Here is a 21,065-nt window from a genome sequence, read left to right as displayed (position 1 = left end):
GTTTGCTATAGTGCATTTGGGACATTTATTAACACTTACAGCAGACTGATATCCACTCCTTTTAAATCTATTTTAATGCGGTCCGAATGCTGCTGAAAATAATTTGCCACATTTCCATATAATGCATAATATAAAACTTAGAATACATGATTATAGGATAATAGCAGGGAAAACACGCTAATCATAAATGACAAAAATAAATGACAGCTCTGTGACATTTAGTTATCCCAGTAAGCCAGAGAACCAGCATACAGTGTGCCAGGCTGCTGAAGTGGCACTCCTACACACAATGCAGCACTTATTAATGGTATTAATTGCACCTGTGTATGATAAGGAAAAATGTCTGTCGTGAGAAAGTTGCTGTGTATCGAAATTGCATTAGATTGTACAAGTATATATGATAAACTGGTAATTCAGTGTATAATAGGAAGCAAATCCAACCATTTATTTTTGTCAGCAGGGCAGCTCCTATTATTATTATTACATTAAAAGTCATTTGTGTAGAATTGTTATGTGATGATAGCAACTTTGAAATTTGATGGTATAACTTTTGAGGGAAAAAAATGAGACAATCTAAGTCAATCAATTTGGTTACTAATGACCTAGGTCAGGTTGGTGGCGGTGTCAGCATCAGTCTGTTTTGATACCACCTCTCTGAGTTATTTAAGTCAGAGATGTTCAAGTCCTACACATAAGGGCTAATGTAAGATTTAAAAATCATAAGTTTGATTCTCCAGGTTTCTTTAAACAATCACTTGGGTGACTACTTAAGTCTCCTATAAATCTTTGCTTCAAATTATGTTAATGATGAATAAACCAATGTGAAGCTTCTGTTAAATGCTTAAACATGAGCTCATTGAGTCTTTTATTTGTCATGATATCAAGTCCAGGACATGAGTACTGCAGTCCTTTAAGATGGTGATGACACTTTTTCATAGCAGAACAAGTCTTCAACCATGCTAGCGGCTCAGTCAGGCTGTACTTGAGCTAAATGTTCAAACCATCAGCATGCTTCGAACATTTGCATGGTTTGAATGTCATGCTCACAATAACACTAACATGCTGTTGTTTAGCAGGTACTGTATACTGTTTACCATGTTCACTGAGTTGGTTTACTGTAATAGTGTGCAAACAATTGCAAATTAGGATTAGCTGAGGCTGTCACGAGATTTGCAGGTATTTGGTTATAGAGCAACACATTGCACAAAATCAAATCTTGACCAGATGATGGCATTAGATAAAAAGTCAGGAGATCAAAGTTATTACAATTCGTCATCTGGGGACCATGAATGTGTGCACCAAATTTCACAGTAATCCATCAAATAGTTGTTGAGATATTTCACTCTGGATCAAAGTGATGGACAGACATTGCCATCCCTAGAGCCACGCTGCTAGCATGGCTAAAACATTGTTGGAATGACCTTCTATGCTTGGTGAGAGTTAGTCTGCTAGACTTTTATCACGTTTTTCCCCTATGCTGATGTAGCCTACAGTATACATGTGGATATTATACATACTTCCCAGTTTGCTTATTATTCTAGTTTTCAGTCAGCCATTTTTTTTTTGAGTTTTAATGAAAACAAACAAGCCTTTAATGTGTTTGGAAAAAAAAACAGTAGACATAATACAAATCAATATTTTTTATTCAAGATCCAAGGTATTCCAAAAATCAAAATATGCAACAAGGAATAAAAATCAAATACAAATTAATGACCAACAGTGTTAAAATTCCTATACTGTTTCAAAGCTCCCTTCCCAGTTTGACCAAGTGATGTTGGTTCCTCCACTAAAAATAAAAACTAACTGGTCCACTACCCAAATGTCTCCTCAGTCCATCACTGTAAGCTGTGTTTAAGGGATGTCTTGACATACCAAATAGTTCAACATTGTGCTGAAGGATTTGTTTCAACACAGACAAGTGACCTAAAATTAAATGGACACCCTTATAAATCAAATCTGAAACTTAATAAGCCATAACGATGATGATATATGACCCTGTAGTGTTTGCATTTATGAACTGACACTGAGGACCAGAGAATCATTTCTGCGACTCAGAGATTTGTTGACACAACTAAGACGCTGTATGAGTACAGTACAGTAGAGCTGCAACATTTTCTAAATTGGACTTTTAAGATTTGACTGGACAGTTTTTCAAATATGGAGCAGTTGTGTGATGAGGGGCATAGCTTTTTACAATGGCAGAAGAAGTGAAAGAATCGTATGGTGGTGTGGTTGTGAGAGACCAGGCCTGCTGTCCTCAGTCCTCTTGCCGTGAGCTCTTCCTGTAGTTCTTCTGGTTCATCTTTCTAAAGGAGGCAAAGCTGGGGTTGGCCTGTTCTTTCTTCTCTTCCACTTCCTCCTCCTCGTCCACACCTCTTTCTTTTTGAACACGTTTCTTTTCCTTTTCCTCAGCCTCTGGTTGACCGATGGCTGCCCTGGTCTGTTTAACCTCATCCTTCCCTCTTACACTTTCCTCTTTGCACTCATCTGTTCTCCGTCCTACAGTCTTCTTTTTCTCCTTCCCCACTGCGTACTCATCTTCCTCTTCCTCCAGGTGACTGAGGCGCATCCCTTTCTCCTGGCCTCTAACAGCTGATGACTCATCAGCAGGCTTCTTGGCCAGATGGCTGGGCTTGGAGAAGATGATCTTCTGCTGGGTGCTACAGAAGGAATCACCCTGGCTGTCGGGCTGTGGCTCTTCTTTCTTCTGTTGCAGGCTGGCCAGGTACTGGTGGGCCACCCTGCTGTTGCCTCGGTCACTGGTCTCAGCCACATCCTCCAGGCTGTAGTGGGTCCAGCGATCCGGGTTCACCAGGTAGTCTGGTACTCCTCTCTTCTTTGCTGGTGTGGAGCTGCTAGGCGGAGGCTGGCTCGTCTTGCGGCTGGGGGCTGGAGGCAGAGGCCGAGCAAACACTCCGTCTATAACGTTGTCCTGGCCTAATGATGAGGAGGCCAGCTTGGCAACACTGTCCAGGCAGTCAAAGATGCTGTGGCTGCGGCTTGAGAAACTCGAGCTCCCTCCTTTCAGACTGAAGGTTTTTTGTCCAGCAGCTGGAACAGCAGCCCCAACCTCCCCGTCATCGTCGTCCACGTCCAGTTCCGGGTCAAAGGGTGCACCGCAGGGTTGTTCTTCAGGCTCAGATTCATCACTTGCTGAGAGGTCATCGACATCATCATCAGCCTTTAAAATCTTGCTGAGCTCGCTATTTTCCTGACTGCACATTTTAACACGAAGATTCAGACGGTGAGCTAAATCAAGAACCTGGAAAGGGTATGAGAGGATTACTGTTGGTTGACAAAGAACTTAACTGGATTTTCATCCTAAAAAATTGAGAAAGATAAATCAGAGTCAAGCATAAATGATATTCAATTGTTTTAGGCAAAATCTGGCCATAAGTGTATGTCCAGGTAGTAAATTATTAATTTGTTAGTTGCAGAGCTGTGTGAGTCTGGCTATACCTGAACGCTAAGGTCAGTAAAAGCCCTTCATATTTTACAACCTATCATCAAAGTGCTTAGAGTGTAAACACAGTCGTTAACGTTATCAGTAACACCTTTGCCTTTCATGCTATGACAAATGAATTATGCTTCTGAAAAAAAGGCCTATACCATCACAAATACAAGATTATCATGAAACTGATGCTTCCATGTTAGGTGATATAATGTTGTGACAATCCACTTGAGGTCAGTCAAGTGTAGCACAGTAGTAGGTGATGAAAAGTGACAAAGCTAACATGGCTTTTTTGTCTCTTATGAATGGGTCAGTCCCAATGCCCACACTTTATGTATTTGCCAGTAGTCAAGTGGCTACCTGTGTAAAGAATTCCCAGTAACTGCCAGTCTGGAGGTTTATCAGAGAACACTGAGACACGCTCGATTGAGGCCATCCAGAGGCTCTAACATACAGTTAGGTCCAGAAATATTTGGACAGTGACACGATTTTCATAATTTTGGCTCACAATGGATTTGAAATGACACAATCAAGATGCAACTGAAGTGCAGACTTTCAGCTTTAATTCAAAGGGTTGAACAAAAATATCAAATGAAACGTTAAGGAATCGCAACCATTTTTGTTCACGGTCCCCTCATTTCAGGGGCTCAAATGTAATTGGACAAATTAAAATAGTCATAAATAAAATGTTTTTCAAGAATCCTTTGCAGGCAATGACTGCCTGAAGTCTGGTACTCATGAACATTACCAAATGCTGGGTTTCCTCCTTTGTGATGCTTTGCCAGGCCTTTACTGCAGCTGTCTTTAGTTGTTGTTTTTTTCATGGGTCTTTCTGCCTTACGTTTTGTCTTCAGCAAGTGATATGCATGCTCCATCAGGTTGACAGATTGACTCTGCCATTGTATAACATTCCACTTCTTTGCCTTAAAAAAAACTTGCTCTCACACTATTTTTGGGTCATTGTCCATCTGTACTGTGAAGCGCCTTCCAATCAACTTTGCTGAATTTGGCTGAATCTGAGCAGACAGTATACCCCTATACACTTCTAGGCTTTTTTTTTTTAGATGTTTTTTGGCAAAGTCTAATCTGTCTTTTCTATTCTTGAGACTTATGAATGGGTTGCACCTTGTGGTGAACCCTGTGTATTTGGCAGTCTTCTCTTTACGGTAGACTTGGATCATGATATGCCTACTTCCTGCAGAGTGTTCTTCACTTGGCTGAATGTTGTGAAGGAGTATTTCTTTACCATGGAAAAGATCCTAGTATCATCCACCACTGTTGACTTCCGTGGAGGTCCAGGCCTTTTTGTGTTGACAAAACACTCCTAATGTTCCCACTATGTCTCTCATATTGTGGGTTCACAGCAACAACCTGCTCAACTGATGATGCACCAACAAAGGAATAGCCCACACTTGTCCATGAAACAGCTTTTGAGTCAATTGTCCAATTACTTTTGGTCCCTTGAAAAAGAGGTGGCTACATAGTAAAGAGCTGTCATTCCTAAACCTCTCCTCCAATTTAAATGTGAATACCCTCAAATTAAAGCTGAGAGTCTGCACTTTAATTTATTAAAAGTGCAATTCAATTTAATATTCATTATATAACTGTAACTTGAATATCTTTCCGTAAACAGCTAAAACAACAAAACTTGTGTCAGTGTCCAAATATATATGAACCTAACTGTATATGGCTACATGGAGCTCAGATGCTTTCTTGGTTTTAGTTAATTGATCCACACACAGGTGTTGTGTTTCCTGATTAGACCTCCTCTCTCTGGGCGTGTGCAGACTGAGCTTGATCTCCTTCATCTCCCATTTGCTTTGTTGTACAGTCACATTATACTTCATGTTCACTTTATCACCCTTTTGTTCAGCGGTGACTGTGTGGATGTGATGCACTGGGTTTGGAAACACAGGTGTCACTTTTCTGGCGTATCTAAGTGTAATGTTACACTAACAGACTCCAAACTGCAGTATCACTCTCACAGACTGTTTACAGTTGGAGTGCCCTGCTCAATATTTATTTAGAGCTGCAACAAATAGTTGATTAGTTGATCAACAGAAAATTAATCGGCAACTATTCTGATAATTGATTAATCATTTTGAGGTCATTTTTTAAGAAAAAAATGCCAAAATGTTCTGGTTCCAGCTTCTTAAATGTGGATATTTTCTGTTTCCTTTAGTCCTCTATGACAGTAAACTGAGTATCTTTGGATTGTGAGCTGCTGGTTGAGAGAAAGCAAGACATTTAGGGTTGTATCTTGGGCTTTGGGAAAAAATGATTACATTTTTCACTATTTTTTGACATTTTACAAACCAAACAACTAATTGATTAATTGAAAAAATAATCAACAGATTAATCGATAATGAAAATAATCATTAGTTGCAGCTCTATATTTATGAAATACCAAACATCAGAGCTGTGACATCATATATCTTGTTCAGGCCTGCACTTGAACTTTTTCACAGCAGATATTCTGACTTGTTATAGCAGGAAAAGCACAGTGGTACTGTTGCATGTCAAAATGTCTGCAGTGAAAAAGGTCAATTATATTGACAGGACATCTACCTTTATCACGCCACCCAAATTCTGTTTTCTTTGGTTTCTCTTGTGTGAACTAAAGCATGATGATGGCCCTCTGAACTGTATAAGTAAATGAGCAAAGTAACAGGTAATATGACTTGCTGTGTGAGACTTCAAGTTTATAAAGGAAAGCACAGCCACACTTGATGAAATATGTGAGATAATATGTGAATGTCCTCTGCTGTAGATACAAAAACAACGCACTGACAATGATGTCCTTAAAATGGTTACTGTGTGAGTTATGTACACAAACCTGTTTTTGGCTTCATCTAGGGTTTGTTTGTTTTTTCCCTGGCAGGATTACAACAAATGTGTCAAAAATGTTGAATGTGTATGAGGGCTTGTCAGGATCATTTAGAAACCTGTTAAGGGTTTCATAACCTGACTTCACTTTTAAATATTGTGTCAAAAAACATCAGTGGTGATATTCAGCCACCATTAAAGGAATTTATAATTGAATGGTCTTGGTCATTATTTCAATCAATTATAATAAAGGTTATTAAAAAACCGGGTACCACCTACACCTAGTAAACTCCGTGAAGAGTATGTGTGCATACCATGTTTTTACTCCTGCTGAAGCATCCATGTTCTTTCCTGGCTTGCAGACTCACTTGTTCTTTATGAAAAATTTAGGAAGATGTTGTTTGGCTCAGACATCAAACTTCCAACACACTGCCTTTCTGTTGGTTTTCAATCTGAGATTTAAAGCAGGCACAAATTCACACATTTAATCATTTAAACAAACCAGATATAGAAGTGATTTTAAATTCAAAAACGGGCAAGACATAATCCAGCTGAGACAAACATAAAGCATGGAGAGGGGAGAGATCATGTTGTAATGAGAAATGTAACAGTGATCATATGACATAATGACATACATGAAGAATTGATTTTTGATAACTGAATTTTGTGAAGGTATGAATGTGAGGATGAATGTGTTTGTTTCTATGGGTTAACCCCTGTGATAGACTAATGAGCTGCCGCACAATGCATGCTGGGATAGATTCTTTCCCTCAGTGACCCGGAACCAGAACAAGAAAAACAGGTACAGAAAGAAAGACGAACAAAACTGCGTCAGATGTTATCAACTCAAATGTGCAAGGCTCCTGTTTATGCTACTGTCACATTACGCTGTCAAGTGTATATAATGTGTGTGTGTGACATGTTTACATTTAGCACAGACTGGAAGCAGAGGGACACTGTCAGCCTAGTTCAGTCAAAAGTGGAAACACACAACTCAGATTTGTATCTTATTAGCTATCAAACTACTCTGAGTTCCAAGTCAGCAGTCTGAGTTAGTCATATCAAGTGGATATCTGACACATTTACACTTTTTAGCATCAAATTCCCTCTTTGTGTTTCCAGTGTTTCCCTGTTGAGCTGCGGTGGAAATATATTAACAAAAAGAGGAACTTTGGCACTACAAAGACTGTATTGTTGATAGATATCTACTTGATTTGACTCATTTAGATGCTGAAGCTTCATATTAGCTTCAGATAAACTTTCAAATACATTTTTGCACAGACGGAGGACTGTGGATTTAGTCCCCCATCACTTACATTGTAAGTGCATTATGAAGGGATCTTCTAATGGTCAGTATGAACAGGAGGAATGATTACAACAAGAAAAAAAAACACATTCCAGTGTTCATTTGGACACCTGACTGTTTTTATTCAAGACAGACTTGAAAAATTGTGAACCTATCCCTTAATGTCTCTGGACCAGTCAATCATTATTTGTGAGCAATCTGAACAATTTAAGATTATGGTCAATGCACGTCATAATTTATGATGCACTGTATGAAAACTTTTTTTTTTTTTTGCTTTCGAGTACCTGCCTTCATCTATGTAACCTGTTTGTACCCACAGTGTGGATGAGACAGTCCGGCATGGTTCCCATAGAAAAGCTTAGAGAAGCTTAATAGCTAACTCATGTAAATTACTGGTGCAACATCCTACGGAACAACAATACACTGAAAATATAAATTTCTGAGATGGACCCAGCTTTCTCTGGGACGGAGCGTTGAAGACGCATTAGCTAAAGGTCCGGTGAATATTCCTCAGCATGCTAATGCTAACTGATGTGGTGGTGCATTGGTTTAAAAGGAGCTGCACAGCGGCTCCGTTACACTGCTTCAAACAAAGGACACCGCAGACTTTACTTTTACATATAGTATCAAAACATTTCTTAGTTTTGGGTCAAAACGCCGCGGTTTTCCGGGTTTACCTTACTGCTGGCGCCACGACCCAACCAGGTAGTGTTTCACCAGTCAAACACTTTCTTCTTCTCCTGTTCTGGTGTCGGCCACACTAAGCACGATTTACACAATGCTGCCTCCAGCCGGACACAGGCTGTAGTTACATATGAAAGCGCTATTCCAGCTTTTTTTTTTTTTTTTAGGACAAACGTGTTCTATTTCTCTGCATATAACACCCCCCCCCCCCCCCCCCCCCCCCCCCCCCCCCCCCCCCCCCCCCCCCCCCGGCCATAGTGTACAGTTCAGGTTTTAGGTTTTAATGCTGTAGCTCTTTGAGATTCACTGTGAATGAAAAGTGCAGTACAAATTAAATGCATTATTATTATTATTATTATTATTATTATTATTATTATTATTGTTATTATATTTATTGTTGTTGTTGTTAAAGATCCCCTCCTGACATGTGTTAATATGTATATAAAATACTCTACTTGGTATATACTTGGTCTGATATAATTTTTTTCCAAAAATTCAATAATCTTCAAGTTCAAATTCTTAAAATGACATCTACTTCTCCTTCATGTAAAAATCCAGAATCTATGAATATTCAAATATTTGTAATTTCAAAAGTTTAACTGCTGGACACAAGATGTCTCCTACTTCACTGTAAATTTTCAGTGTTTTTGCACTGGAGGCTTCAAGTTTTCACATCACACTTGTGTAAGTTGAATATTGGACCAGAATTGGCTCCAAATTAGTTACGATTCACAAATCATGCTGGTGTGACATGGTTGTACAATCAACCCATAGAGTAGGGTTGATTGTACAACCCAACATGCTGGGTCAAAGTAACCTAGCATTGGGTTTGTCCATACAGTATTTGACCCAGCATGTGGGGTTGATTTTCCAACCAAACTTATAGGTAGTGATAATTCTTTGCTGTGTTGAAGATAATGGACAGTTTAAGTTTTGTTTTAAAAGACTATACTAGTGTTTCTGCATTTTTCTTCCCTATTATAACTCATATGTACATTACATTACTGCCAACTGAGTACCACAGTGTCTCACATATGTTGACTTTTTCCTACCTTCTAGGCAACAGTTGCTTTCAATTCATTTCTATGTAGTGCAGGACAATATTCAACTTGCAGAATTCCTAAACTTACTTGAGTTAAAAGCAATAATAAAAGCAGACAGGTTGAAGTATTTTTCCAAATGATCAGTGTATTTTCTTTTTCAATTAAAACAGTGCAGCATTATCCATGTAAGCAATCGCTATTCAATGTCCTCATCACAAGTCTTAAAACACTAACACAGTGAATTCAACTCTTAACAGTACAAGTGGCAGTTAATGTAAATTCTGTTTCTGGGTGTTTGCAGACAACTGTTTGGGACGAGAATGTCCAGTACTTTAAAAACATTACACATGTCCACAATACCAAGCAGAGTGTGTCTGATGAAGTGCCTGTCCGCCAAAAACAAATGCTTGAGAGCACTGGCTGTTGTCTTTATAGCCAAGGAAGAAAGGGAAGGGAAATCCCAGCTTTATGGAGAACCACAATGTTGAATACTTAACAAATAAATAAGAACAAACAAAAAAATCTTATCACAAGGTCAAAATTGTTTCTTTCTCAGTGGATGGAGTTACTCATTTCTTAAGGAGACAGATTTGTTATCATGTGACCAATTTCTCTCACATGGTAACAGCTGGTTCTTTCTTTCTTTTAGTAACTAACTCTGATCCACCACCCGATCCATTATGAACCCTCCGTTCAGTAAAAAAATTGCTTAAAAATTGTACATTTAGCCCGTAAACAGAAGGAGGACCTGCGCATGCTCATTTTCTTTCCATGCTCCCATTGGCTCACAGGAGCTCGGGGGCGGGAGTCGCGGCAGTTGTTCGTGTCTCGATTGGCTGCTGAGCTGCAGACCGGGGAAAGTTTGAAAGTAACTGGGTGTGTGCAGTTAGTTTTTCTGTTTGTGTGTCAAACTGACAAAACATTGCAGCGCCACTGGCTTTTAGCACATTGAAGTTTACGTGACAAAGTATAAAGCAGTTCTTTTTAATTCTTCATGGAGCAAGCAGCGCTGGAAAACCCGTCTGCTGCGGTAACGGTTTCAGACAAGACGAAGGAAGAAACTGCAGACGACATGACGGACATCGTCGTAGTTGATTTGGAGTCGTACGTTAATGTTGAACTCGACATAGAAAACAAGAAAGGGAGCCCCGAAGCTGGACATAATGTTCATGATATAACTCAAGGTTTGTGTAACGTTTTTCCCTTGAATAATGTTGAAATATGTACAGCAACGTAGGTTCAATGTCACGCCAAACATTCAGGTTAACTTAACGTTAACGTTACTTGGCTGGTTCATATTATCACCAGCTAACGAAGCGTTTTGTTCAAACACTTAATGTCCATAATTAAGATGGTCAGTCTATATTCGTATCAGTTCCTTCAGACCGCAAAACATGTGACCAAACGCTGTTCAAAAATCGGTCTCATGTGCATCCAAGACAAGTGAAGGTGATGAAACTGACATTAACTTACTGAGAACTACTAATGATCTCTATTAGTTTGTAAAGTGGTTCCTAATCACATAGTGCTATGCAGTCTGGAGTGACACCTCCCAGTAACTTAAACTGGGAGGCTTGGTAGGTATTAATTGATGATAAAATGTCACGGGACTGTCCATGTGTCAGTTGTTATACTTTCCTTTCACCCCATCTCCCTCTATGATGCCCCTCAGTTAATCCTAATTTTTTTCATGTCAAGGCTGAGGTATCCCTCTATGAGAACATGTCGTCAGAAATGATTTAATCCATAATATTACAGTTGTCCAGTCCACTGGTGGTGTAGTAAGAGCTGATGATGGTTGTGATTGTAGTAGTAACTCATACAATAAGGTAGCCTACTTCTGTGGGTTCAACAACACAGAGATCTGTGGGTGAGAGAGATCCAGAAACACATTTAACACATAAACACAATCTCTCTCACACACAGACTACGTAGACCATGATACCATGAATGTCCAATACTCAGTTGGACAAGCTGAAACTTTCAGTGATACTGGTGGTACTGGTTTCACCTGTTAGCAAAAACAGTGGAACCTAGTGGAAGAGTCATGTTTAACATCAAGATCTTTTGAGACAATGTTAGCCCTGAGCTGTGTCACAATAAAATACACCAATAACTGCACCAGCTGTCCAATTTAATTTCAACTCAGCTTTGTTTCAGAGATTTATATAAATTCACTAATGCCCGATAGTATAAACTCCATAATCTCTAGTCTCACACACACACACACACACACATTGAAAAACAGAGCTTATTGTGCCATTTGGTCAAATTTTGGGTTGAACACGGTGTAGCTGATTTTCTGTCATTTCAGCTCAGGTTAATGTAGCTGATCTAGCTGAAATATTTTTCAGACATATAACAGATTTTTCTGTAACCGTCTCTACTGTATGTCATGTCAGCATGCAAATCTGTTATTCTGTGTTTCTTGAGGTTGTTTCTGGACACAGGCTGCATTTCATAGAAGTATCCCTGCTGTCCTATCTGGACCTGTGTTCTTTAAAAATGTTATTTAACGTTTTATGTAATTTAACAGTACTTTGCAAAGTACACCTATATGTAGATCTGGGAAAACACAATTCTAGATCAAGTTTCTGACAGCTTTACCACATTTGCAGCTTAGAACTGAAAGTATATTTATCAATGAATCCATTCACCGAAATCATAAGCAGTTTTGCTAATTGGTTAGTCATTTATCAACCATGATAAACATTAGCTGGTTCCAGCTTCTTAAATGTGAGTATTTGCTAATCATCTCTGTTGTAATCATAAGTCAGTCAATCAGTTGATAATTAGATTAATCTGTTGACTATTAATTGTAAAAAAAACAAACAACAAAACTTTTTTTGGCAGCTTTAAACTCATCAAAGTCTATATAAATCAAAATGAGCCTTTTTCACAGCAGACATTTTGCCATATGACAGCAGGTGTTAATAATAAAATGAACGATGGCTGAATTCCATGTAGCTGCTTCAGTTTCAGGGTCCTGATGTTGTTCATGCTGACAAACTGTCACGCTGTCATGACTTACTGTCAATCACAGAGCCATGTTAATGTCATTAGTAACACCTGTAATTTTCCTGCTGTGATAAGCCCTCTTATATATGATGTCATAAAATTAGTGATAGAAGTAGGACTATGAAGTTATTTAAAACTGATACAATCATAAAAATACATTTTTTGTAAATTAAAACTGCACTCTTATTAGTTCAAACTAAACTTATGCAGTTTATCTGTGTACCACCAGACGGCACTAAAGCATAATCTATGAAGAGACCCCCTCCCTCCCAAACTACTGGCTATTTGTGGGTGCTTTGTGAATGACAGTTTCTTTTTGTCTCATTGTCTCAGGTTGAGCGGCAACGAAAGCTGCGCAATCCTTGTGTGAATTCGCCCCTCTGTTTGCTATCCATAAGTTTTAGTTGTCAGTCAATACACTTGATTTCTACCTCTCAGGCTGCTAACTCAAAAACGATGTACACAATTTTACTATATTTTAATTCACAGTTAAATAATTTATTTTACATTTTATTTGTTTTCCTAAGAAGGAGCACTCTCAGCACCATGTTGGCTTTGAGCAGCAGAAAGACACAATACACTCCATTTAGCCTACTGAAATATCAACAGTGTGATGTTTCTGTCCCTGACCAAGTGTACAGACACTGACTTTGCAGAGCGACTTTACCACATGACAGCTGGGAGTTTCATGCTGTAGTTTGAGGGGTTTAAAACCCCTTGAAACCACCAAACAGCTGTGCATCACAGACTATCATCCTGCCTTGCCTCGACCCTTCAGAGGTAGAGAACGGGAAGTCTCATCTATCCCAACACAGTCCTTAAGCTACACTTGTTTTTCCCAACAGCTCTGTTTCAGAATGAAGATGAGGAAGAGGGTGAAGAAGAAGAGAGTGATGATGATGATGGGGACGACAGTGGCACAGACCACTTCAACACTGACAAGTCAGGGACTCAGCTGCAGAGATGTGAGCGCCACGGGATGAATTCAGATCTCCCTGACACTTTCCAAACAGGCCACCTCCTGTTCTACGAGAGGTTCAAGGTGTACCAGGACTACATATTCGGTAAGAACAAACACACTGGAATAAATGAGCACTGAATTTCAAATAGAGTCATTAGATTCCTGGTCGTAGTCCTTGTGTGTGTGTGTGTGTGTGTGTGTGTGTGTTATCTTTTGTCTGATCTTGCTGTTTGTGTGTAGGTGACTGTAAGCCCTCAGAGGTGAAGGCCTTCACAGCAGACTACCTGGAGAAGGTTGTGGAGTCGTGTGATTGGCAGGCTCTGTGGTCTACAGATGTCTTCGATGTTCTGGTGGAGGTGAGACAATGTTTCAGATACTGTTGATATTACAAATTATACACTGACCTTTATTATCACCCCACTTGACCCTTATTTCAATAGCGATCCCTTGTTTAATCCTGAGTCAGAACAGGGCTTCGAGCTAGCCAACAGTAAATATAAGGAAAAACACAATGGCACTGTTGTTGTTTCTTTGTTTATGAAAGTTGCATCTCAAACGCTGCTGTCAGATTTTAAGGGAAACTTTGGTATTTTTCAGCATGGACCATATTTTCGCATCTTTTTGTGTCTAAGTGATAGGGGACTATTACTTTGCAGCTTGTTTTGTGGCTGCCAGCTGAAGCGCTCTCGCTCAATACTGAACCAGTTTCAAAAATTGATGTCCCCATTAGTCACTCACACAGAAAAAGACGGGAGAATAGAAAACATGGCAAAAATCTTACCAAGTACATTTTCATCTATCTTTTGAGTATATCTGCAAAACAATATAGATGGAAACGTGCTGATTTGCACACAACAACTTCTTAGACGGAAACATCACCAATGAAAAGGGTTTGAAGTCATTCAAGTTGTTCACTCAAGCAGCCATCAAAATAAATCTATGTAACCTCACAGACAATTCAGGTCTTTAAAATGTTACTGCTACTGCTGAACAGGTGTTTGTAATTTTAGGTATGTGATGTGGACTACCAGGATCTGAAAGCGTGTGTGAAGCCAGTGCTGCCTCTGCAGTTTGAGGCCCGAGGCTGTGAACTCAACGAGGAGGCCATGAACACTGTGCTGGAGGCAACTCGACACAAGCTCCCCCTGCAGGAGCTTCAGGTGGTCTATGAAGAGTCTGGAGACTTTGACCAGACTGCCCTGGCCATTGAGCACCTCAGGTGACTTTGCTGCATTTTGCTTAATTGAACCCTTCACTGGATTTCAGTCTGATAAAGTTTACTGGCAAGTTTCTCTCATCCTTTTAATTCCTGCCTCCTTTCCTCTATTTGCAGATTTTTCTACAAGCACATCTGGAGGCAGTGGGATGAGGAAGACGAAGATGATGACTTTGACTACTTTGTTCGTTGTGTGGAGCCTCGTCTCAGGCTGTGAGTACACTTTGTGTCTCAGTGATGATCTGGCATTTTGTGATAGTGCCTCCCCATAAACCCAATTTTAAAATGTTTCTTCTCTCAGCTACTACGACATCTTGGAGGACAGAGTCCCATCAGGCCTGGTGGCAGAGTACCAGTCCTTACTGGAAAACTGCTCCCAGTGCTTCCAGCAGTTCTTGGTGCTGCGCAGCGCCCTCAGCAGCGACTCTGACTCTGAGCCAGACAACGTGTCCATGGTGGAGGGCCTGAAGCTCTGCGATCAGCTGGAAACATTCAAACGCAAGCTGCACATCATTGAGAACCCTTTGTTAAGGTAGGAGACTTGTCGTTGCAGAGGTTCTTGTATATGTCTGTCAACCCCCATCTTTCAAACTACCCACCACTGTTTTTACCAGTTTCTACACCACCTCAATGTCTCTTCTCCTTTATCTCCATCACCTCCACTCCAGGTATGTGCTGGGCTACAAGGGTAACACCAGACAGCAGTGTGTCCAGAGCCGTGGGCTGAGAGCATCAGGTATCAAGGTGGTCCATGTGGTCACAGCCTCCTGCACCAGCTTTCAGCTCCAGTCCCTCCTCAATGACAGGCTGCTGCCTCAGTGTTCCACTGAGGACACTGAAATCCAGGTTAGTAGCAGACAGCTGAGCCCCATCTGTTAATGAAAAAATACATAGGAAAGTAAGTAGGCTACACTTGTTCCAATGTGTCAGATACATTTAGTCAACACTATTCTGCTGCTTATCTTAGTTTCAGGTTGTTGTTACAGGTTGGTTGTGAACATTATTTAGGCTTCTTTAGTGTTCCTCCCTTCTCAGCTAACAAAAGGTGATTATAGGGGTCCAAAACCTAAGGTGAATGTGGGTAAAAATACTCCCAGCAAGACAACACCCAGGCCTTCAACCTGCTCTGAACGCTTCATTTGCAAAGTTACCTCTACGCCCCCCTCGTGATGACATCAGACCATTCGTGGATGCCCGCAAATGGCTGTCTGTTCCATTCCAGATTGTATAGGCAACATGTTTGTGCCTTTTTAACCTTTTGTGCAATGACCGCCATCTGTACAATTATAATAATTATTTTTTTATATATCTTTATTTGCTGTTTTTACTGTAATGGCCTACCAGCCAAAGTATTTCACACGATTGTACTTGTATAACCAGAGTGACAATAAGCATCTTGAATCTTGAATCTACAAGCCCGCAGGAACTGTGCCAGGCTGTGAATCCAATTTGACATGGTGGCTGTGCTTTGTCACACAATCAGATAAACAGAGTGCAAGCTGTGCAACTCTCCTAAGGTGTGTGTGTGTGTAGTTCCATAGAGACCCTGTATCAGCGGTGGATTCATGCCATCAGGGCGACATGGTAATTATTCTCCCGGGGGTCTACAGTGTTACCAGCTCCATCTTCCTGCCAGACTCCATCAGTATAGAAGGTAAATGGTGTAGTGTATCTAGATGGAGGGTTTAAATGAAGACATCCAGAGGGGTTTAAACATCATACTGTAATTGTAGAGAGTGTATAATTATGTCATCTCACACTGACCAGTTTCTTTTTTCCCTGCTGGTTTGGTTCATGTCTATATCTGCCAGGCTTCGGGCTCCCTGATGAGGTGGTGATCGAGAAGAAAAACAAGGGTGACTCTTTTGTTGAATCCACGGGAGCTGATGTCAGAATGTCCAACATCAAGTTCATTCAGCATGACGCTATTGAGGGCATTCTGTGTGAGTATAGTTGTTGTGTCCATTTTTGGGGCGTAAAAACAATGAAAGTTATGAGGTCACGGATAATCTCTTGACATTCTCACTTCCTGTTTGTTGACTAGGTGTGCGTCAGGGGAATATGAACATGGAGAACTGTGTTATGCAGTGTGAGACCACCGGAGTTATTGTCCGAACATCTGCCCATCTCACGATGAACATGTGTGACCTTTATGGCTCCAAGGTGAGTGTGTGATGAGACAAAACTCTACAAAACTTTTTAATTTCAGCCTGTTTTCCAAATGTTTTTTGGCTTGTGGTCAAAGCTCTTCTTAAGGTGTTTTCAAACCTATAGTTGGTTCGCTCTGCTTTGAATCAGTGAGTTAGTTGGTAAATTTGTTGCGTTTTTTCATTGGTTCAGTTTGTATTCACACAGAAAAAAATGAAATTGAACCAAAACGCATCCCTAAAAGCCATGTGTGAATGTTCACTCATTGGTTAGTTGTGTCTCAGGGAGGAGCAAGAACATAAACACAGGAAGAAGGTCCTGAAGTCTTTCTCTTAGACACAGAAGACCACCCAACTTTTTCATACAGGATGCACTGATGAGTGCTAAAAACATCACCAGTAATAAACCTGAGAGCAGGATTGTAGATGCTCCTAAATGCCCAAATTTTGAGAAGACCAAGGTCGGACTTTGGTTTCTTCTCTGGCTAGCTGCTCATCCACACCCCAGCATGCAAATCACACCTAACTACAGGATCCATTAAACTCAGTCTTGCAGAGTACGCCTTGTAGTTGGGTTGGATCGAGGTCAGATCATGTTCCCGCAACAAATGCACTGCTCTAGAGTTTGTTTGGGACCAGACCTGTGTTCAGATCTGCCCAAATGAAACCTACCAAGGAAGAAAACCAACTAGAGTCCCGTTCAACTGAACTAAACGATGCAGGTTAGAAAACACCCTTAAGCTGAACTTCAGAATCAGCTGTCAGGGTGATTTTGTCTGTTTATGGTTTTAGATGATCCACAAACATTTTTATCATCTGTGTGCTGCTTAATGAGACAGATGAACTGTTGATCCACTGACAGCACACTCAGAAATGGACTGTATTTAGTATGCATGCTGTCTGGTCTGAGTATCACACACTGCATACTGAAGACATGCTCAGAGTCAGTGTGTAGTCAGGACGTGGGACAGTGTGAGTCTTGTTCTGAGGGTACTACAGAAGCACACGTCCTCTTTTGAGCTGGTACTGTCACTTGGTATGTCGAACAGGTTTTCAGTCATGCACCAGCTCTTACAGTTCTTTTGTGATTGATGCAGTCTGCGTCACACCAGTTCTGAACATACAGTAAAGTGAGTAACCTCAAGATGAGAATGCAGAACAAACTATCCTGATGTCAGAATATGGATAGTGAAGACAGTGAAAGAAGTTATAGTTTACATTCAAACGATCTGTGAAAAGTTTAACTTACCTGTACTGCACAGTGTATGCTCTATAGTATTCTGTATTATCTCTGTGGAGAAAAGAGTGTCCATTTGTCATTAGTCAAATGTGTTGATCATTGCAAATATTACTTAAAGTCTGATACAGTGGCCAATATAGTTTATTGCAGCACGAATCTGTGTATGTCTGCTGATAAATAAGAAATTGCAGCATAGAAATGCCAAACATGTATGAGGTAAGCCTGAGATAAGTACTCAGAAAAAAGACAGTTTGAGCATCTGCAATTCCATGATGACTGAGCAAACACAAAAGCTCCAGACCAGCTACTGCTGTTCTCAGATGGAAAATGTTCCACTCAGAACAGACAATATCTTTCTCTCATCACAAATGTTTGATTATGATATGTGTTTTATTTGAAAATAATCATCTGCTGATATATGATTTTCCTTTTTAAATCGGTCTCAGAAATCCAGTTTTGGTCATTCTATAGTGATTGTGTACATTGTCGTTTATGTTGCATGTGTTGTATGCAGGGGGCTGGTGTAGAGATTTACCCTGGCAGTGTATGCAGTCTGGTTGGCAACGGCATCCACCACTGTAAGGACGGGATCCTCATCAAGGTGAGAAATGAAGTCATCTGCCAAGCTAATTACATGCACCACACTTATGCTATAAAACTGTATTATTAATGGAAACGTCTGTGATTATGCCCATAAAGACTTCCATATTGGTTTGATCTTATGTTAATCTAACTTTAAACCTCTTTGAACCTTGATCTTCCTTTTCAAATAAGAACCAAATTGATAATCTTTAGATGACTCTTGTTGCACTTTAGAAAGGTTGGAGCACACAGGAAAAATAAATGTTTCAAATTGAGTAGGGTATTTTTAAAGTTTGCGTTGTCTGCCTCTGCAGGACTTTGCTGATGAGCTGGATGTGATGCCGTCCATCACCATGGAGAACAATGTGATCCACAACAATGAAGGCTACGGGGTGATTCTAGTGAAAACCGGAAACAGCCAGGCCCAGAATGTTCCTCTTGACAAAAGCGAAGGTAGGCAGAGCCCTGAGAGTCAGAATATACTGTGAAATTAAATGATGTTTTATAACTAGTGGTGGTTGATGAAGGGTGAAATATGCAGGTAAAAACAGAAAAGGAACCAGGCTGGTTTGCCTGCTTGTAAAAACTACAGAATCAATACATTACCACCTTTTTTTTCCCCCCAGAAGAGCCTGCAAAAGAAGATGCTGGACAGACAGCTGAGTGCAAACCTGCAGGTGTCACAGATCCTCAACTCATCACCACAGCAACAACCCCGACCACCAGCAGCTCAGCAGACGTTCAGCCCATGCCGACAGAGAACAACAACGGCACGGACAGCGAAGTAGCCACCACCTCAGGCAGGAAGTGGCAGTTTTGTCGGCAGCTGAGCAGAAACAAGGAGGCGTCCTGTAGCAGAGCCGTGCAGGATCTGATGGACCATGAGATATTCGTCTCTATCCAGGGAAACCAGTTCAGACGCAACGGCATGGGCGACTTCGGCACCTTTTTCTGCTGAGAAACCTATTTGAGACTGGCTGAAGGTCAATACACCAACTAACAAATGTCTTTTAAGATCATTTACCATCGACAGGGTATTTTTGAGCAATAGCTTAGTATTTTAGATGAAATTAATATTGCTGAAAAATATTTTAACTGTCGACTGAGCTGATTCACGAGTTTGATGCTCTGTAATGCAGTGAGCATGATGTGATAAGCTGATTATACACACACACACACACACACACACTATAAGAGCACATTGCCTTCCTCTGTTGAAGTAATGGTGAATGGATCCCCAATCTTGAACTTGCACAAATGCTTTTATCTTATTTATTCCTCTGTGCTCTCAACGCGAAGTGTAAAGCGTTTTTACTTTTTTTTTTTTAATGCATTATTAGTTTGAAATCCACTTGTCACTTTGTATGCAGTTTTGGGGGCTAGACTAAAATCTAATAAATTTGGGTTATCTTTAAGGTGGTGGCTTGTTGAAACCAGTGCACTGTTAATAATACTGAGTTCCTTGTTCACAAAAATATTCTTTATTTCCATTGTTATGAATTGTATATAATTTTCACTTGGTGCCTCAGGTGTTTTAAAAAGTTTGAGTGATGTATTTTATGGTAGCGTGAAGTTTTAGAAATATGCATGTTCACAGATTTGCTCTGAAACTAATAGCCAAGTGAAACTAAAATGAGAGGTTTATATTTAGATTGAGACAAACACAACTGATGATACAAATGAGTTAGTCTTAGATTGAAACTGCTACTTCTGGGAATTGTTAGTATAATTAATTTCCTGGAGATTAAAAAGTGGTCATTGAAACCTTGATATGTGTTGATGCAGTATGATTAATTACATAATCTTTCTACAATGTGTATCTGTTACGATGTGTCAACACTGACCTCTACGCACACATTCAATGTGAGCTACACACACTGGCTGTCTGAACTGTTTTTAAAATTAGTGTGCATCATCATCATCATCATCAATCTGAGTTAAGACCACCACAGTTAAGACACCACTGAGTCATGACTTCACATGGACCTTTGTCTTGGAATCATTTGATAACCTCCGATATTTGCATGTGAAGATGTTCTTTTCTTTAGCGGGAACACAAGTGAGTCATTTTACTCACCATCAGTAACCAATAGTCTTGATAGCTGACTTGTAAATGTAAAGAATAGGTTTTAAGATGTAAATCCTAACCATTCTTATCAGGCTGCAGATTTCCTACAAGGGGCAGCTCTTCAGTCAGTGTTGCCATCTAGAGGCAAAGAGAGTAATATCAGCTGCAATTTTAACATGTGTTCCCTGTACGAAATGAAGCACTATGTTCACCAGCTAGTTGTTAACTGTCCGTTTGCTGCTTGACGCCGAGCACAGTGAAACTGTAAAATCAAAAACAACCAGCTGAAAGAGGCTGAAATGCTCTGTAGAGCAGACGGGACCTGAAAAGTGTTATAATTATCTGTTGGTCTGTCACTATCAGTGACACCTTCCACATTACATGCAGTCATTTGATCCATGTTTAATATAAAAACATTGACTAGCAAAGCTAATTATCCAATAGAAATACAGTTCAGCTTGGGGCCGTAAACACTTGTCAGCTTAAGATAAGGAATGAATGAAATGAAAGATAGTGTCGACTT

The 21,065-nt window shown here is 40.1% G+C and overlaps 2 protein-coding genes across 3 annotated transcripts; one reads left to right on the top strand and one right to left on the bottom strand.

The window, feature by feature from the left end:
* Positions 1–1,628: 1,628 nt before the first annotated feature.
* On the bottom strand, positions 1,629–8,368 carry tssc4 (tumor suppressing subtransferable candidate 4). The gene is made up of 3 exons (XM_044357782.1): positions 8,261–8,368; positions 6,592–6,729; positions 1,629–3,262 (listed from the first exon to the last, which is right to left on the bottom strand). Exons 2-3 carry the CDS (start codon positions 6,592–6,594, stop codon positions 2,258–2,260), a joined length of 1,008 nt encoding a protein of 335 aa, XP_044213717.1. The 5' UTR covers positions 6,595–6,729; positions 8,261–8,368; the 3' UTR covers positions 1,629–2,257.
* A 1,789-nt stretch (positions 8,369–10,157) lies between these two features.
* Positions 10,158–20,244, top strand: shcbp1 (SHC SH2-domain binding protein 1). 2 transcript variants are annotated; one of them, XM_044357552.1, is made up of 13 exons: positions 10,158–10,494; positions 13,174–13,392; positions 13,530–13,645; positions 14,300–14,508; positions 14,623–14,718; positions 14,807–15,037; positions 15,174–15,351; positions 16,039–16,159; positions 16,317–16,448; positions 16,550–16,668; positions 18,407–18,493; positions 18,789–18,927; positions 19,104–20,244. In XM_044357552.1, the coding sequence occupies exons 1-13, from the start codon at positions 10,305–10,307 to the stop codon at positions 19,430–19,432; spliced, it is 2,166 nt and encodes a 721-aa protein (XP_044213487.1). In that variant the 5' UTR covers positions 10,158–10,304; the 3' UTR covers positions 19,433–20,244. The 2 variants fall into 2 exon arrangements, with proteins under 2 accessions (XP_044213487.1, XP_044213409.1); XM_044357474.1 differs by having other exon boundaries at positions 19,101–20,244.
* The last annotated feature ends 821 nt before the right edge of the window (positions 20,245–21,065 follow it).

Source organism: Thunnus albacares, chromosome 1 (assembly GCF_914725855.1).
Source record: "Thunnus albacares chromosome 1, fThuAlb1.1, whole genome shotgun sequence".
NCBI lineage: Eukaryota > Metazoa > Chordata > Actinopteri > Scombriformes > Scombridae > Thunnus > Thunnus albacares.
The sequence above is the reverse complement of the archived record's forward strand: the minus strand, read 5'-3'. Positions and strand labels throughout refer to the sequence as shown.

Excerpts from the sequence above, each read along its gene's own strand:
- shcbp1 (XM_044357474.1), top strand. The coding sequence starts at position 10,305 with ATGGAGCAAGCAGCGCTGGAAAACCCGTCTGCTGCGGTAACGGTTTCA. Across the intron at positions 15,352-16,038 it reads CTGAGGACACTGAAATCCAG|TTCCATAGAGACCCTGTATC; the intron begins GTTAGTAGCAGA and ends GTGTGTGTGTAG. Across the intron at positions 16,449-16,549 it reads CGCTATTGAGGGCATTCTGT|GTGTGCGTCAGGGGAATATG; the intron begins GTGAGTATAGTT and ends TTTGTTGACTAG.